Below are 13,296 nucleotides of genomic sequence, written 5' to 3'. Positions count from 1 at the left end.
TTGCTTTAGAAACCTGTGAGAAGCATGAGATGGGAGTAACTTGTGTCTGGTGGGAGTTTAGCATAGCAGATGAATATTTTATACTTAAGCAAAATGTCTTGACAATTGCTTTTCACATTTTATTTTAGTTTCTTTAGATACTAAAGGTTTTTCCTTAGACTAATTTATTTGGGTAATGAATATGTCATTCCTCAGGGCCCAGTGAAGTTCTGTTGTCTCAACTGGATAAACTCACAGAGGCTGAGTTAGACCTTATGAAAGGACTGGTCATCAGATACAGCTTTTGTGTGTGTGTGTGAAAAGCTAAGGGAGTAATTTTTTAGGAGGAAGATGACTAACTTAAGAGATTTAGAGTTTACTTGGCTGCAGGCACAAAACTCTGACCTGCTTTATGTCCAAAGAGCTAATCATGAGGGTTCATCTGAATTCTCCATGGAGAGGGTGGAATTCTGCGTCTTTGTCTGCATTAGTCCTCAGGAGAGCACAGTCTTGTTCTGATAGTGAACCTAATTGTGGCTATGATTAAAAACAGACAGTCAGATAGGAGAGAAAAGCAGATAATGTCAAATGTATAAAAGACACAAGAGGCATTGCTATAGATTTCTTACTTCGAAATTTTGAAGACACCTCTGTATAGGTTTTTCATAACTGTGTGCAGACTGTTTATAGATCCTGGGATGGATATCCCCAGTTTTTATTAGTGTGGCTTGGAGATGATATCATTAGATCATTGAAGCACCATTAGGAATATCCTTTCCAGGGTAACTCACTAAAATAATATTGCTTAAGAATGATCATTGAAATACATTACACAGTCGTATCTCATGTTCATCAAATTATTTGCAAGCTTAATATTAATGATTAATAAGTTGAAAATGCCATGATATTAAAATCATAGTTGTCTTGAACATATCAGGATCTCTAAGGTGTTAGCAGGGACTATAAAATGAAGTCCCTATTAATTCACATCAAGGGAAAACACAGTAAGCTTGTACGGAGTATGAGAAATAAAAATGGAATCAAGCAATCCTTGTAGTTGGGGTTGAGGAAGTGAACAGCACAAGGCTCCGTAGATGTTGACTGGAAACATTATGAGGTTTGCTGGAGTCTTTGGAGGCTGTGATGGGGGTGAGCCTATTGTTTTTCATAAGTGTTTTGTTTGAAAAGCATATGTCTCTTCATTAAGACACCTGGCTTCTCTCCATCTCAGATAGAGAGCCTCAAAAGCTTCCTGGTGCCGGGAGGAGCTGCTTCACCCACCCCATGGCTGACCAGGCCACTCTGGGAGCCTATTCCTTTGAGACAGACACTGAGTGCAATAAAGCTGTTATGAGGCTTTGCTTCCTTGAAGCAAGAAAAAACATTGCAGCCACAGGTAAAATATATATTTATATTTTGACTGTAGACTGCCTTGATATATTGTGAAGTGTTGGAGCAGGGAACAATAAAGAAAGTTCAATCTAATCCGATCTAGGTCTTGTAGAGTTTGACTGTGTCTAGCGAACAGTCAGCACCAGGTCACAGGAAACCACAGGCTGTGGCAGACGAGGTTAGGATTCAGGAGGATGGGTCCAGGAACAGGAGCTAGACCAGACCCCACAAGCAATTTATACAGTGCTGCGTATGTCAGGATCAGAGTGAGAAAAACTCTGGGCAACAATCAGAATTGGTGTTGTAGCCGTGGCATAGAGATTTGGTAGGGTAGAGGGCACAGCAAGAAATATGCTCCAAATATATGAGCCAAAGCTTAGGTCTGCATGGGGTAGAAGGGTTGAGTCTTGAGATGACCACACTGGCACTTATTATCAAAGTGGGCTATGAGAAAATAGTGACAAACTTGGAGATTGGGGGCAATAGCAAAATTTGAAATAGCTGCTGCTAACTGCTGATCCCAGGTCAAGAGAGCTGCCTGCTCTTTGTCTTAATATTTTTGGTGTGGGTAATGCTTTGGGTGTCTTTACCAACTATGAATCCTTTCCAGAATAAGTCAGAGTTCTGGTTAGAGCTTCTTCTAAGATGTATGCTAACGTATTATTTACCATAGTTATTTGATATTATAATAGATTGAATAACTCTTTGCTTAATTTCCCCTTTGTCTTCAATGGCTGTGTTAGTGTGGTGTTGATGCAGCCTACGTGCTCCCAGAGTAAAAATCTGCTCCTGAGAACAAGGCGTAGTTTTGACCTTTCACCTAAAAAAGTAAGTTTTAAATTTTAGAAAATATTTTTCCTCAACAATAGGAATCTAGACATATATATGTTATATGATTGAAAAAAGAAATCTGAACCATGTTTTCCACATTCACTCTCGCATATTCAATTTGCAGATGGAAAATCTGCATGATTTTCTTATATAATTTTTCTGCATTAAAAGTCAATAAAGGTATACCCCTATAGAGTTTTAGAACCATTGTGAAATATTTAGAATAGACCTTGAAACAGATTCTAAAGCTCTCTATTTTCCAGGACGCACTTATACTTACAAAATGAACTATTATCCTGAGATTGCTCTCAACACTAATTCTTCTTACTGTTATCAGTATTCCCAAATTGTTTCCACTGAAGCGGCTACATACCATTATTTCTACCTTAAACAGATATGATTGTTAATAGGCAGCACATTTGTGAAGCAAATTGGAAGTCTACAGATTTATCAAATAATAATAGGAACTTTGCCACAGAAGAATAATTTAGGTAAAGTGCTTCTACAAGCCTATAAAAATGGAAAATGAAAAGGTTAGTTCTAGGCCTATGAACCAAGAAAGTGTTCCATAAGGACTTACAATGAATTCTTGATGAAAGATTAAAAAACAAGCTCATAAGTAGAATTCAAAGCATATAGCTACATAGAGGAATCAATAGCTATGCTCCTATAATTACATATACGCATCCAGCTCTGTGCAAGAGGAATTTTACTTCTTTGGTATATGTGTCCCACGGGTAATTAAGAAAGATGTGTTTTACGTAATTGAAATATTATTATAATGTTGAAATTAGTATTTTGTAAGTTTATTTGAAGTAACAGATTACTTTTATCAAAATTTAAAAACCCGGGGCTTCCCTGGTGGCGCAGTGGTTGAGAGTCCGCCTGCCGATGCAGGGGACGCGGGTTCGTGCCCCGGTCTGGGAAGATCCCACATGCCGCGGAACGGCTGGGCCCGTGAACCATAGCCACTGGGCCTGTGCGTCAGAAGCCTGTGCTCCGCAATGGGAGAGGCCACAACAGTGAGAGGCCCGCGAACTCAAAAAAAAAAAAAAAAATTTAAAAACCCAAATAATATCAAAACAATGAACGAAGGAGTGGTAACTAGATTTAATGGAACATCTTACACATCCTATCTCATTTAATACTCAACAAAAACCAGTGAATGTATCATAGGGTTTTTTCCAGTTTATATTTGAGAGAATCAGAGTGCTGGAAGTTGATTTGGGGGCTACTCACCTCTCCAACATCCATATGCTTTCTACAGGGCAAACCAGTGAGGAAGTTGTTTCTTGTGTTTGTAGTTTCCTAATTAGGGGTTCTCTTACATATTAGGGGGTGCCAACCTGGTGTCATGTGGAGGATCTGGGTATGTCAGATTCTGGGATACATTTAAGAAGCACCTTCTGGCTGAATTTTTGGCTCATAACGTTGTTGGTTCCATTATTGTGTCTACTGATAAGTCAAATTGATACCTCACCGCAGGAGATCTTGAGGGGTGGTTGAAAATCTGGAATACAGAGGTACGTTGAAAAAATTCTAACAGTATCTTTATAATTTTTGACTGCCTTTTGTTACAGATAACTATGAATCAGGTCTTGTCTGTTTTCTAGATAAAGGAAGACACGATCAATCTGAGTATTTTAAAGAAAACATATGTATTGATCAGACTTCTTTTAAATAATTCATGGGGAAAAACAGATTTTTCTCAATATTGAAAATCCTCTGTTAATATATCGTCAAGTCAATCCCCCAATTTAAGAATGCAGTATTGTCAGTAATATACCATGCATTGTTTGAGAATAAACAGTTAAGATATGCCTTATTTGAAATGAGACCGTAAACATAATTTAAATAGAGTCCTGGCCTTTCATCTAACATTATTGTCCTCCTGAGTTAGTTTGGGATTTTTGTGTCACTGATTACCTGCTCAATTTTCTAATAATACTATAAAATAGTAGTATTTTTTGTATTTTATACAAGAAAAAATCTTTATGAAATAACTAAGGAAAACTATCAAAGGTATAAAATGAACAGTTTTACTAGCACATATTTCTTAATTAAAATAAAATTGCAGTACAGATTGTGTTTGGTGGACACAGTTTATATGGCACGCATACCTGGAACAGCCCTATTTCTTGCTTCAGCACCATCTAAAGGACTTATACTCCAGACAACACCCGCTTGAAGACACTCTTTTTTTTTTTGCACCTCATCTCACCAGAGCCCATGTGGCATGGCCATATAGCAATGTCAGCATCGCATTAACTTCTCCAACTGTCAGAAGCAGCTTTTCAACTCCTTTCATGTTCAGAATGCCAGCTTTGCCCCACGCTGTCTCATCACACCTGCCCACACACCGATTTGAGTTCCCACCCAGACACTCTTTTTCCTGAGAAGAGTCTAGCACTTGCCTTATTTACAGAGCAGAAGAGGCTGTACAGCTCTTGGAGACTTCCGCATTACCCGGCCCAAAACGGTCTACCTGCACAATTTACCATCATTTTCTGATTTACCATCACCCTCCATGTCCTAAAGGGCTGTACGGAATTCTGTCAGCACAGGTTGATATCCTCAAGCCGACTTCACAAAGGGAGCAACAACAGACTTCGTCTTCCAGCATGAAGAGAATCGCCGTACTCAGGGCATGAGAGTGGCACCTGAGGCTGCTGAATAGGACCATGTTAACTGGCCAGATAGAAACTGAGGTTCCGGGCTATGCTCACACCACCATGTCTGAACAGTGCTGGTTAAAACAGATCGGGATGATATTTTGTCCCCCAAAGTACAAAGGGAACAGGAGCTGAGTTCCCATGAAAATAAATGGAAAAAAGAAAAGAAATGTGAGACAATAAATATTTTCTTTCTTCTATTTTTTTATAAGCAGGTATAAATCACAGCTTAGTTTCATGGGAGGAAGGGGTTAAAAGCATGAGCTCTGAAATGAGCCAGCTTGAGTCAAACGTCAAACTCTACCACTTATTAGCTTCTGTGAGCTCAGGCAATTTATTCAAACTCTCTGTGCCTCTGTTTCCTCATCTATAAAATGGGAATAATGAGCATTCATCCCTCATGGGACGGGCAATTGTGAAGATTACATGAAATTATTCATGTAGAGACCTTAGAACAGGAGAAACTCAGCAAACATTAGCAATTGTTATTTAGGCAGGAATAAATCAGACAATGAACAGAAGAGTTTGGTTTTTTCCTAAATTTTTCTATATTTGATTATTACCTGATAATTACTTGGCTGTCATAGTCATCTGTTTGATAATAATGCAGTAAATCTATCCACATTGTAGTGTGTTTCTACTAAATTTTGAAATTGAAGGGATCCACTTATTTTGGAGGAGAAATTTTTCTCAGAAATCCTGGTACATTTTGAGCTGCGTTGAGGCCCCAAACTTTTCATGTCTCCAGTGTCCTCCACTTGATAGAACTGCCTTGGTTAATAAGGGAGGCCTGGAGCTACAGTTCCAGAAATGGAAGTCAGTTCTTTCATGACTAATGAACTTGAATGGCCGATGAGATTCAAATGGAAATCAGGCCTAGCTCATAATAAATGTCAAGTAAATATTAGAATAATAAGAAAATGATATTTCTACCTGACCAAAAATCTGGACAGGAGCACCACAGACAACAGTCACACAAATGCTGCAGTCTTCAGAGGCGGAGAGAACCAGTAAGCGGCCGCCTGGCTCACACATCTCTACGGAACTTATCCAGTCTTCATGAGGTCGGAGCGATCTTATCAGAGTTGGGGCTTCTGTGAGTTTGTTCTTACTGGAATTAAGACAGTACTCCTGAATGAACAGAAATGCCAGAATTCTAAAATGTGCAAATATTAAATGATTGCAGTGATGTAACACTTTTTTTTAAAGTCTGATACGGAAATTGAAAAAGGTACATTTGGGAACAGCAATCTGTGATACAAATGCAAAAGAACAGCTCATGGTAACAGAGGTTAGGAAAATGGTATGAACGTTCAAAAAAAGGTTTCTAACTGACTTAACTAACTTGAGAAGTGGAAAGAAAGGAAGGAGGGGATGGGGGAGGATGGATAGAAAAAAAATCAACAGTAAAATCAGCTATTTGATGAAATTGATGAACTTCATCATGTATATAGGTCGTCACATATTCGTTACCCATTTTATATATATTAGTGTATATATATCAATCAAAATCTCCCAATTCATCCCACCACTGCCCCCCGCCCCTGCCACTTTCCCCCCTTGGTGTCCATATGTTTGTTCTCTACATCTGTGTCTCTATTTCTGCCCTGCACACTGGTTCTTCTGTACCATTTTTCTGGGTTCCATGTATATGCGTTAATATACGATATTTGTTTTTCTCTTTGTGACTTACTTCACTCTGTATGACAGTCTCTAGGTCCATCCACATCTCTGCTTTTGTATTTCAAAGAACTCAGCCTCAGAAAGCCTGCGTGAAAATAGTTTGGTTTTTTTCCCTTCTGTTCGAGATAGGAAAAGAGCCACCAGAGCTGGGTAGTTTTAGAAAGTAAAGGCAGGCAAAGCGGGGGACAGCTGGGTTTTCTAGTCCCTTCTGCTTGAGCTTTAAATGTTTTTTAAGAACTCACTTTTGTCAAGCTGTCTTGGATATGGGTGCTGTTAGTTCCAAGGGCCACAGGAGGCAGTGGGAGGGGAGGGCAATGGAGAGGAGGGGAGGAAGAAAGAGAGAAAATTAGCAGATACTGGAAAAAAGCAACAGTGAATGTCCTTCTCATAGTGTGAGATGAGACACCCTTTCACAGAAAGAACAGAAAGATATGGGAGGCAGACGGAAATACAGAGATAAGAAGAGACTCAATTCTTAAATATAGCTCGGATCAGAGCAATTTTTCCTGAACCAGCTTGATTTGTACAGTGTAGTGACTTTTGACCTACATTTGAATGTTGCATTTGTCTTTTCGTGGAATTAATTCTGTTCTAGCAGTTATAAAAACAAAAGGAAAAGCAATCGTGTATTTTAATTTCATACACTAAGGCTTCATTTTCCAATCACATTCAGTCTGATTAAAGTATTCAAAATTTAATGCAGTGTGATTCAGTATATTTCAAAAAAGAAGTTTTTTTTTAATAACTGTGAATCAGTTTTATAACATAGCTATTGATCTGAGGTTGGTTTTCAAGTTAGAGTTTTAAAAGTATGTGGTGTGCTATGTCTATTTCTAGAGTTGGAGAGATAGGGGTAGGGATGGTTTATCTGTGGAGATACATTTATCCCAAGAAACTGTCAGATGATTGTGGTATAAAAAGACATTAGATGATGCTTGTGCTTCTTCAGTGTCCATCTCAGCACTGACCACTGTTGTGTTGGGCAGAGTGTGTACTGGCGCCCCTCCTCATCTGATTGCTTTGATGGCCAGTGACTTTGATCGAGCCTATTCACCCAGTGTTTAAAATTTGATTTAGTTGCCCATGTTTAAACATTAAGAGGTTTCATATAATATCCAAATTTCTTGCTTCTCTTGGAAAAGAACATGTCATTCCCTGAGAATAGCTGTGGCCCCCTTTATGGAAAATAGGTTCCCTCTAAGTCAGTGTAATGCCACCTTTCCTTCCCTTTTGCCTATGAACACTGAGGCTGACTTTCATTTGCTATTTATCATCTTATACAAGACTTGCCTTCCTGACCCCTGTAGGCATTGTACTTTGTAAATCCTCTGACAAAAGTTGATCATTCATAGGCCAGTCAGATATGCTGGGGATCCCTAACGTTCCCTCATCTCACACAGGCTGTGTTCCCTGCTGCGTTCCTGTGGATACAGTGTGAACAAATAGAAGACAAGGAAATTGCTTCTGTATTTAAAACATAAATTGTCAATGGGGAGCTCTCGCTAGATGGATACACATTAAGAGCGGTAGCCAAGATCTGTGAAAACTATCATGTAACACATATATTTTTCTAGGAAAAAGTACTCAGTAATTGGACTGGCTTTTGAGATTTTGGGAGGGGAAGATGCAAAGTAAGTAGTAGTATGAAAAATTCAGACAGTTCTTCAACCAAAGCTTTGTTTTTCTTTTTAGTTAATATACATCTTGCTATACAGGATTTTAAAGTGGGAATGTTACTTTCTTTTTAGCAGTTCATTATTATCTCTTCAGAAAATATCTGTTTGTTTCTTATGATACATCACTTTCTAACTTTATTAAAGTTACATGTATATGTCCCATCTCCCTTAGAAGACTGTAAGCTCCTTGAGTTCAGGAACCATATCATCTTCATTTCTGGTGTCCCCAAGACTTCAATTAATAATCTAGCACATGTTAGACACATATAAATGTTCAAGGAAAATACATTTTATAAAAGTAAATCTCTGTTTTTTCAGGCAAAGCATTGGCGACTTGAGAACTGTTTTTCCCTTCCTAAAAGAAACACTAATTTAATGGAAGATAAGATTCAAGAGAAAAGCATAAAGGAAATTCCTTTGCTTTCTAAGGAGGAATCATGGTTAGACCCATCAAAACATTCTCTACTTGATAAGTAAAACAAAGAGTCAACATACAAGTAAGTACATCTTACCTGTAAGGAGTAAAATTGGCCCCAAATTCCTTGTGTGCTTTGTGGAATGTTCAATGACTACTTCAAGATTTTGCTAACATTTAGGTTATTCGTAGGTTTGTGTGTGTAGCAACGGGAGAACGTATGTTCTCAGGGTGATATCTGATTCTTACTTCTTGTCTCTGTTGAATGCTTGACTTCTGTTCTGTGTCTTCCAGTCTCTTGTTTCTACTCCATTATCAACCTAATTTTGGAAATTAACCCCTTTCTTTAAAAGCAATATATGTGTGTATATGTGTATGTATGTATCTACCTAGCTAGTTACCTGTCCATCTTAGAATGTATGTCAGATTTTACTCCTGGTTTTGGTAAGGCACACAGAGGTATATATGTCAGAAGTTCAAAGAGCTTGACTTTGAATATTGGATATCACTCTCCTTTGATGACTTCTAGCCTTTCCTTCCTGTTGTTCAGCCATTTCTTCTTTTCATGCCACTCTGATGGATCCCATCCTTACATTCCTCTAACTCTAATGCCAGGCAGTTTTAATTGTTTCTTTTGTTTCCCATATTCTTGCTAACTCATGCTCTCATAATTTCACCTTTCATATTAAACAATCTTTTGAGAAAACAATTTTGTTCATTGTATTTTCTTTGATACAATTGGCATTTTTATTACCATGTGCCTATATTACTTTTTTTAAGGTCTACAGAAAAATTGCATAGAAAGCACAGAGAATTCCTACATACCCCACGCCCATCCCACACAGTGTCAAACATATTAGTGTGGTACATTTGTTATGATTGATGAACAAATATTGATACTTTATTGTTAACTAAAGTCCATAGTTTACATTAAGGGAGTACAGTTGAGGGTTCTCTGATGACACCAGGCAGAGACCTCTGCACTGCACCTTTCTAAATTAATGCACTCTTTGGCTAAACTCTTGGGGCTCAAACCCACCAGTTGGGGTTTTTCTGTTCCAGTCCCCTCACACTGGCAGCCTCGCCTCTTGCACAGCTTCTCTTGGGTTAACTTCTTCTTGACCAATAGGAAGCTCACACATCCTTGCTACACCAACTGCTCCACAGCTACCCCTTCTCCTCCTCTCACTGGGGTACTTTCAACCACAGTAGACTTTTTCAGATATTAATGAGTCACTGATTCACTGTGTTCTTTTAATGGTTACCCCAGGGAGCATGTGTTAAACTCTTTGCCTGGTTTATGTGAACAGGAGCTAGAACTGAAGGGGAAGCATTCCTCCTCTCCCGTGGGAGTGGTTCTCAGTGCACACCTACGACTCTCTCCAGTGCAGTCCTCTCTTAGGATTGCTGCATCCTTAGTCTGTTTCTATCGTAGAGTGGTGGTTGGCCTGAGCATCACAAGATGCTACCTCCTTGACAAAGTGGGCCTGCGCAAGGAATCGATCTAGCACCTCACTTTGGAATGTGGGAATACTTTTTACCTCTTAATTAATTAATTACTTTGCTTTCAGATTTTTTGGACCTCTGATGACGAGGTAGGAGAGAAAAAAAAATTCCCCTTTAAACATCCTGTTACACTAAATTACCTTTTGGTATTTGTTCCTCCATTTCCTTGAATTATGGCTTGCTGAAATGTCAAGTGGCATTTTACTTTCAGGCAGAAGAATCTTTCAGTTTAGAAATACAGCATGACTGACCCTGTACGAGAATAGAGGGCTGAGAATGGAAAGACTTGGTGTACGATAAAATGCCCCCACCCAGTCACCCAACTCAATTGTACAGATCAGGAGATAAAGTTACCCCAGGGTAACACAGATTGATCATTGTTTCTCTTCCTGTGACACTTCTAGAAGAGTGAATGCAAGTGTCACAGATTCCTGTTTGAGTATTTCAGCCAAGATATTAATTTCCCATTACTTATGACAATCTCAGTTATTCTTTTTTTTTTAAATTAGCCTTTCCTTAGATTTAAAAATTGGCACTTTAAACTGTTGACTTCTTTCCTGACTTCTATCCATCTTATTTCATTTCCTATTGTTCCATGACACTTTGCTTGTCTTCTGAAAATTAGTGCTGATGTATAGGTTCCTAACTTCACAGATTTCTCTTAAAACTAGAGCTTTGCATTCTGCCAGAGGAAATAAGACTACAGCAGAGTGATCATCTCACCTTCGTTATACATTTCTGTGGGCCTTGGGAGATGTTTCTGGCAGTAAAAAGCAAAGTTATCTCTGTTTATACCACATCTTTTCAAGTGACAACACATCCCAAAATACCTGTGATATTTAAAATTTCTGCCTTTAATTCAAATGAGTGAATTGAAGTAAATTTTAAGACTGTAATAATGAGATAGAAGGGAATAATATCATTTTGGAATTTTTGAACTATTTGAAAGGAAAAGGTTAAAAAAGTATCCTCAGAATTGACTTGGCAGGTACAGCCCTCACTTCTCCCAGAAACATGTCCATGAATCCTATGGAGAAAACCTACAAATGAAATACACTTGTCAGATGTAGAATGTCCCTTGTGGCCTCCATCCAGTACTGAAGAGATTACAGATCACTTTTTCCCTAAGAAAATATTATTCTGAAGAATGTGCCCTATTTCTAATCAGATTAGGAAATCCAAGGAGAAAATCATGCCAGTTGTTGTCCATATGCAAAAGTATGAAAGAAAAGTAAATATGTGAAAGAATTTAGAGAGACTAAAAGGGGAAAAGCACATTTGGTGTGTGTATGCGGGTGGAGGGATGTTTAAATGGAAGGGGAGGAAGAGTAAGAAAGATAGAGATGAAAAAAGAAAAAAGCCAATAGAAAATGAAAGAAGCATGAAAAATGAAGGAAAAATTTAATAATTTAAAGCCATGTTCTCACCTTAACTCCTAAGATTCCCTTTCCAGGATAAAAGCTTGGCATTTATGATGTTCTGTCTTATACATAAATACCAGGTTTTCATAGTGCTTAAGGTATCTTATAGTATTGTGTGTGAGAAGTAGGTAGGTGGTAAATATCGTCTTCAGTTTAAGTCCTGGGGATATGCAGATGAATATAGAATTTAAGAGAAAATAGGAAGTCCTAATGCTGAGTTAAAAATTGACACAAAGAAATAGATTTTTCTCCTTCTGTAGGTTCTGCAAAAGTCATATTACCACTAGAAAGTGGGGAAAAAAAGAAATCGAAAAAAGTAAATGGGGGAACAAAAACCACAGTGGACATACATTTTTCTTAACCTATGGCAATATTTGGTTTCTGGATTAACACAAAATTATTGTAATCTAGAAACATTGTAGATAGAATGAATAATTTAGACAATATAACCTTAGAGTATTTCTTTATTATGAAAATAGTACATGTTCATTAGGATAAAAATTAGAAATACAGACAAGCAAGAAGAAAAAGATGACAAGAAATCATTAGCAGCAAAACCACCAATAACAGGCATTTCACTCTTCAGGTCTTGTTCTGAGCATGCGTATACAAATAAACAAATATACATTTTATAAACGTGAGGATATAATACACACAGTTTATAACCTGTTTTACTACTTAAAAACATACAGCCAGTACACTTCCGAGTTACTTAATATGAGTATCTACAGACATCAGTACTCGAAATGACCTCTTAGGAATTTATCACGTAGCTTTTTAAACATTCTCTTCTTTTAAATTATTTACGCTGTTTACAAATTTTAACTGAGAAACATTTATTGAAATACCTTCATGCACACGTGTTAAGAGTACCTGACTGAATTCATCATTACAATAAATTCTTTGAATTGGATTGCTGAGTCAAAGTTTTAAAGGCCTCTGAGTCTTGCTAAATTGCCATCCCAATGGTGTGAAGGCTCCACCACCAGCAGTATATAGAAATGGCTGTCTCTGAACCAGCCCTGACTGTTGTCATTGTCTTAAAACTGCCACTCTGATTAATCATCAGTTTTATTTTTTAAAAAATTTAAACTTGCCACTCTGATAAATCATCAGTTTTATTTTTTTTAAATTTTAAATTTAAAAAAAATTTAAATTTTTAAAAATTTAAAAAATTATTATTTTTAATTTAAATTGCCACTCTGATAAATCATCAGTTTTATTTTTTAATTATTTTTTCACGTTTGTTAATCTTTAATAATTCGATAATGAACTTGAAAGAGGTATCTGATGTCTGCTAGACTAATTCCTCTTGAGGCCTTAAGAGAAGCACACCCCAGCCTCTTCTTGAATATATCCTACGGGCTGCACTCACCATTGTGCAGATAGCCTTCTCTGTTATTCAACCACTCTGTTATAGAAGGGCTCTAATTGTAGGTCGGATCTATCCATTTGTAGGACATGCTCTCATCCATCTTCATCTTATTCTAGGGCAACAAAGAGCAAATCTACCCCATCTTCTACTATCTGACAAATTTTTCTTTCGCTACCATTAAAAAAATATTTATGGGGAAATGATTATTAGAAACCAGTATAAAATAATTAGATGGGAAATGAAACATAAATTCCATTAATTTCTCTGTAAGTTTATATAAGGCAGAAGGTACACTTAAAATTAATGTTCCTTAGAAATATGAAATAATTATGTTCTAAATTCCATA

The 13,296-nt window shown here is 37.4% G+C and overlaps 1 protein-coding gene across 1 annotated transcript in view; it reads left to right on the top strand.

Moving 5' to 3' along the window:
* Window positions 1-13,296, top strand: part of WDR49 (WD repeat domain 49) — a gene marked incomplete at its 3' end in the record, with an annotated part of 135,429 nt that overhangs the window by 97,798 nt on the left and 24,335 nt on the right. The window contains 6 exon segments of the mRNA XM_082655286.1: window positions 1,211-1,375; window positions 3,538-3,671; window positions 3,675-3,725; window positions 8,552-8,707; window positions 8,711-8,730; window positions 9,778-9,841. Coding sequence (XP_082511412.1) covers window positions 1,211-1,375; window positions 3,538-3,671; window positions 3,675-3,725; window positions 8,552-8,707; window positions 8,711-8,730; window positions 9,778-9,841 — 590 coding nt within the window.

This window comes from Grampus griseus (genome assembly GCF_964374135.1).
Source record: "Grampus griseus genome assembly, chromosome: 5".
NCBI classification, from domain to species: Eukaryota; Metazoa; Chordata; class Mammalia; order Artiodactyla; family Delphinidae; genus Grampus; species Grampus griseus.
Note: the sequence above shows the minus strand (reverse complement) of the source record. Positions and strands in the feature narration are given on the sequence as shown.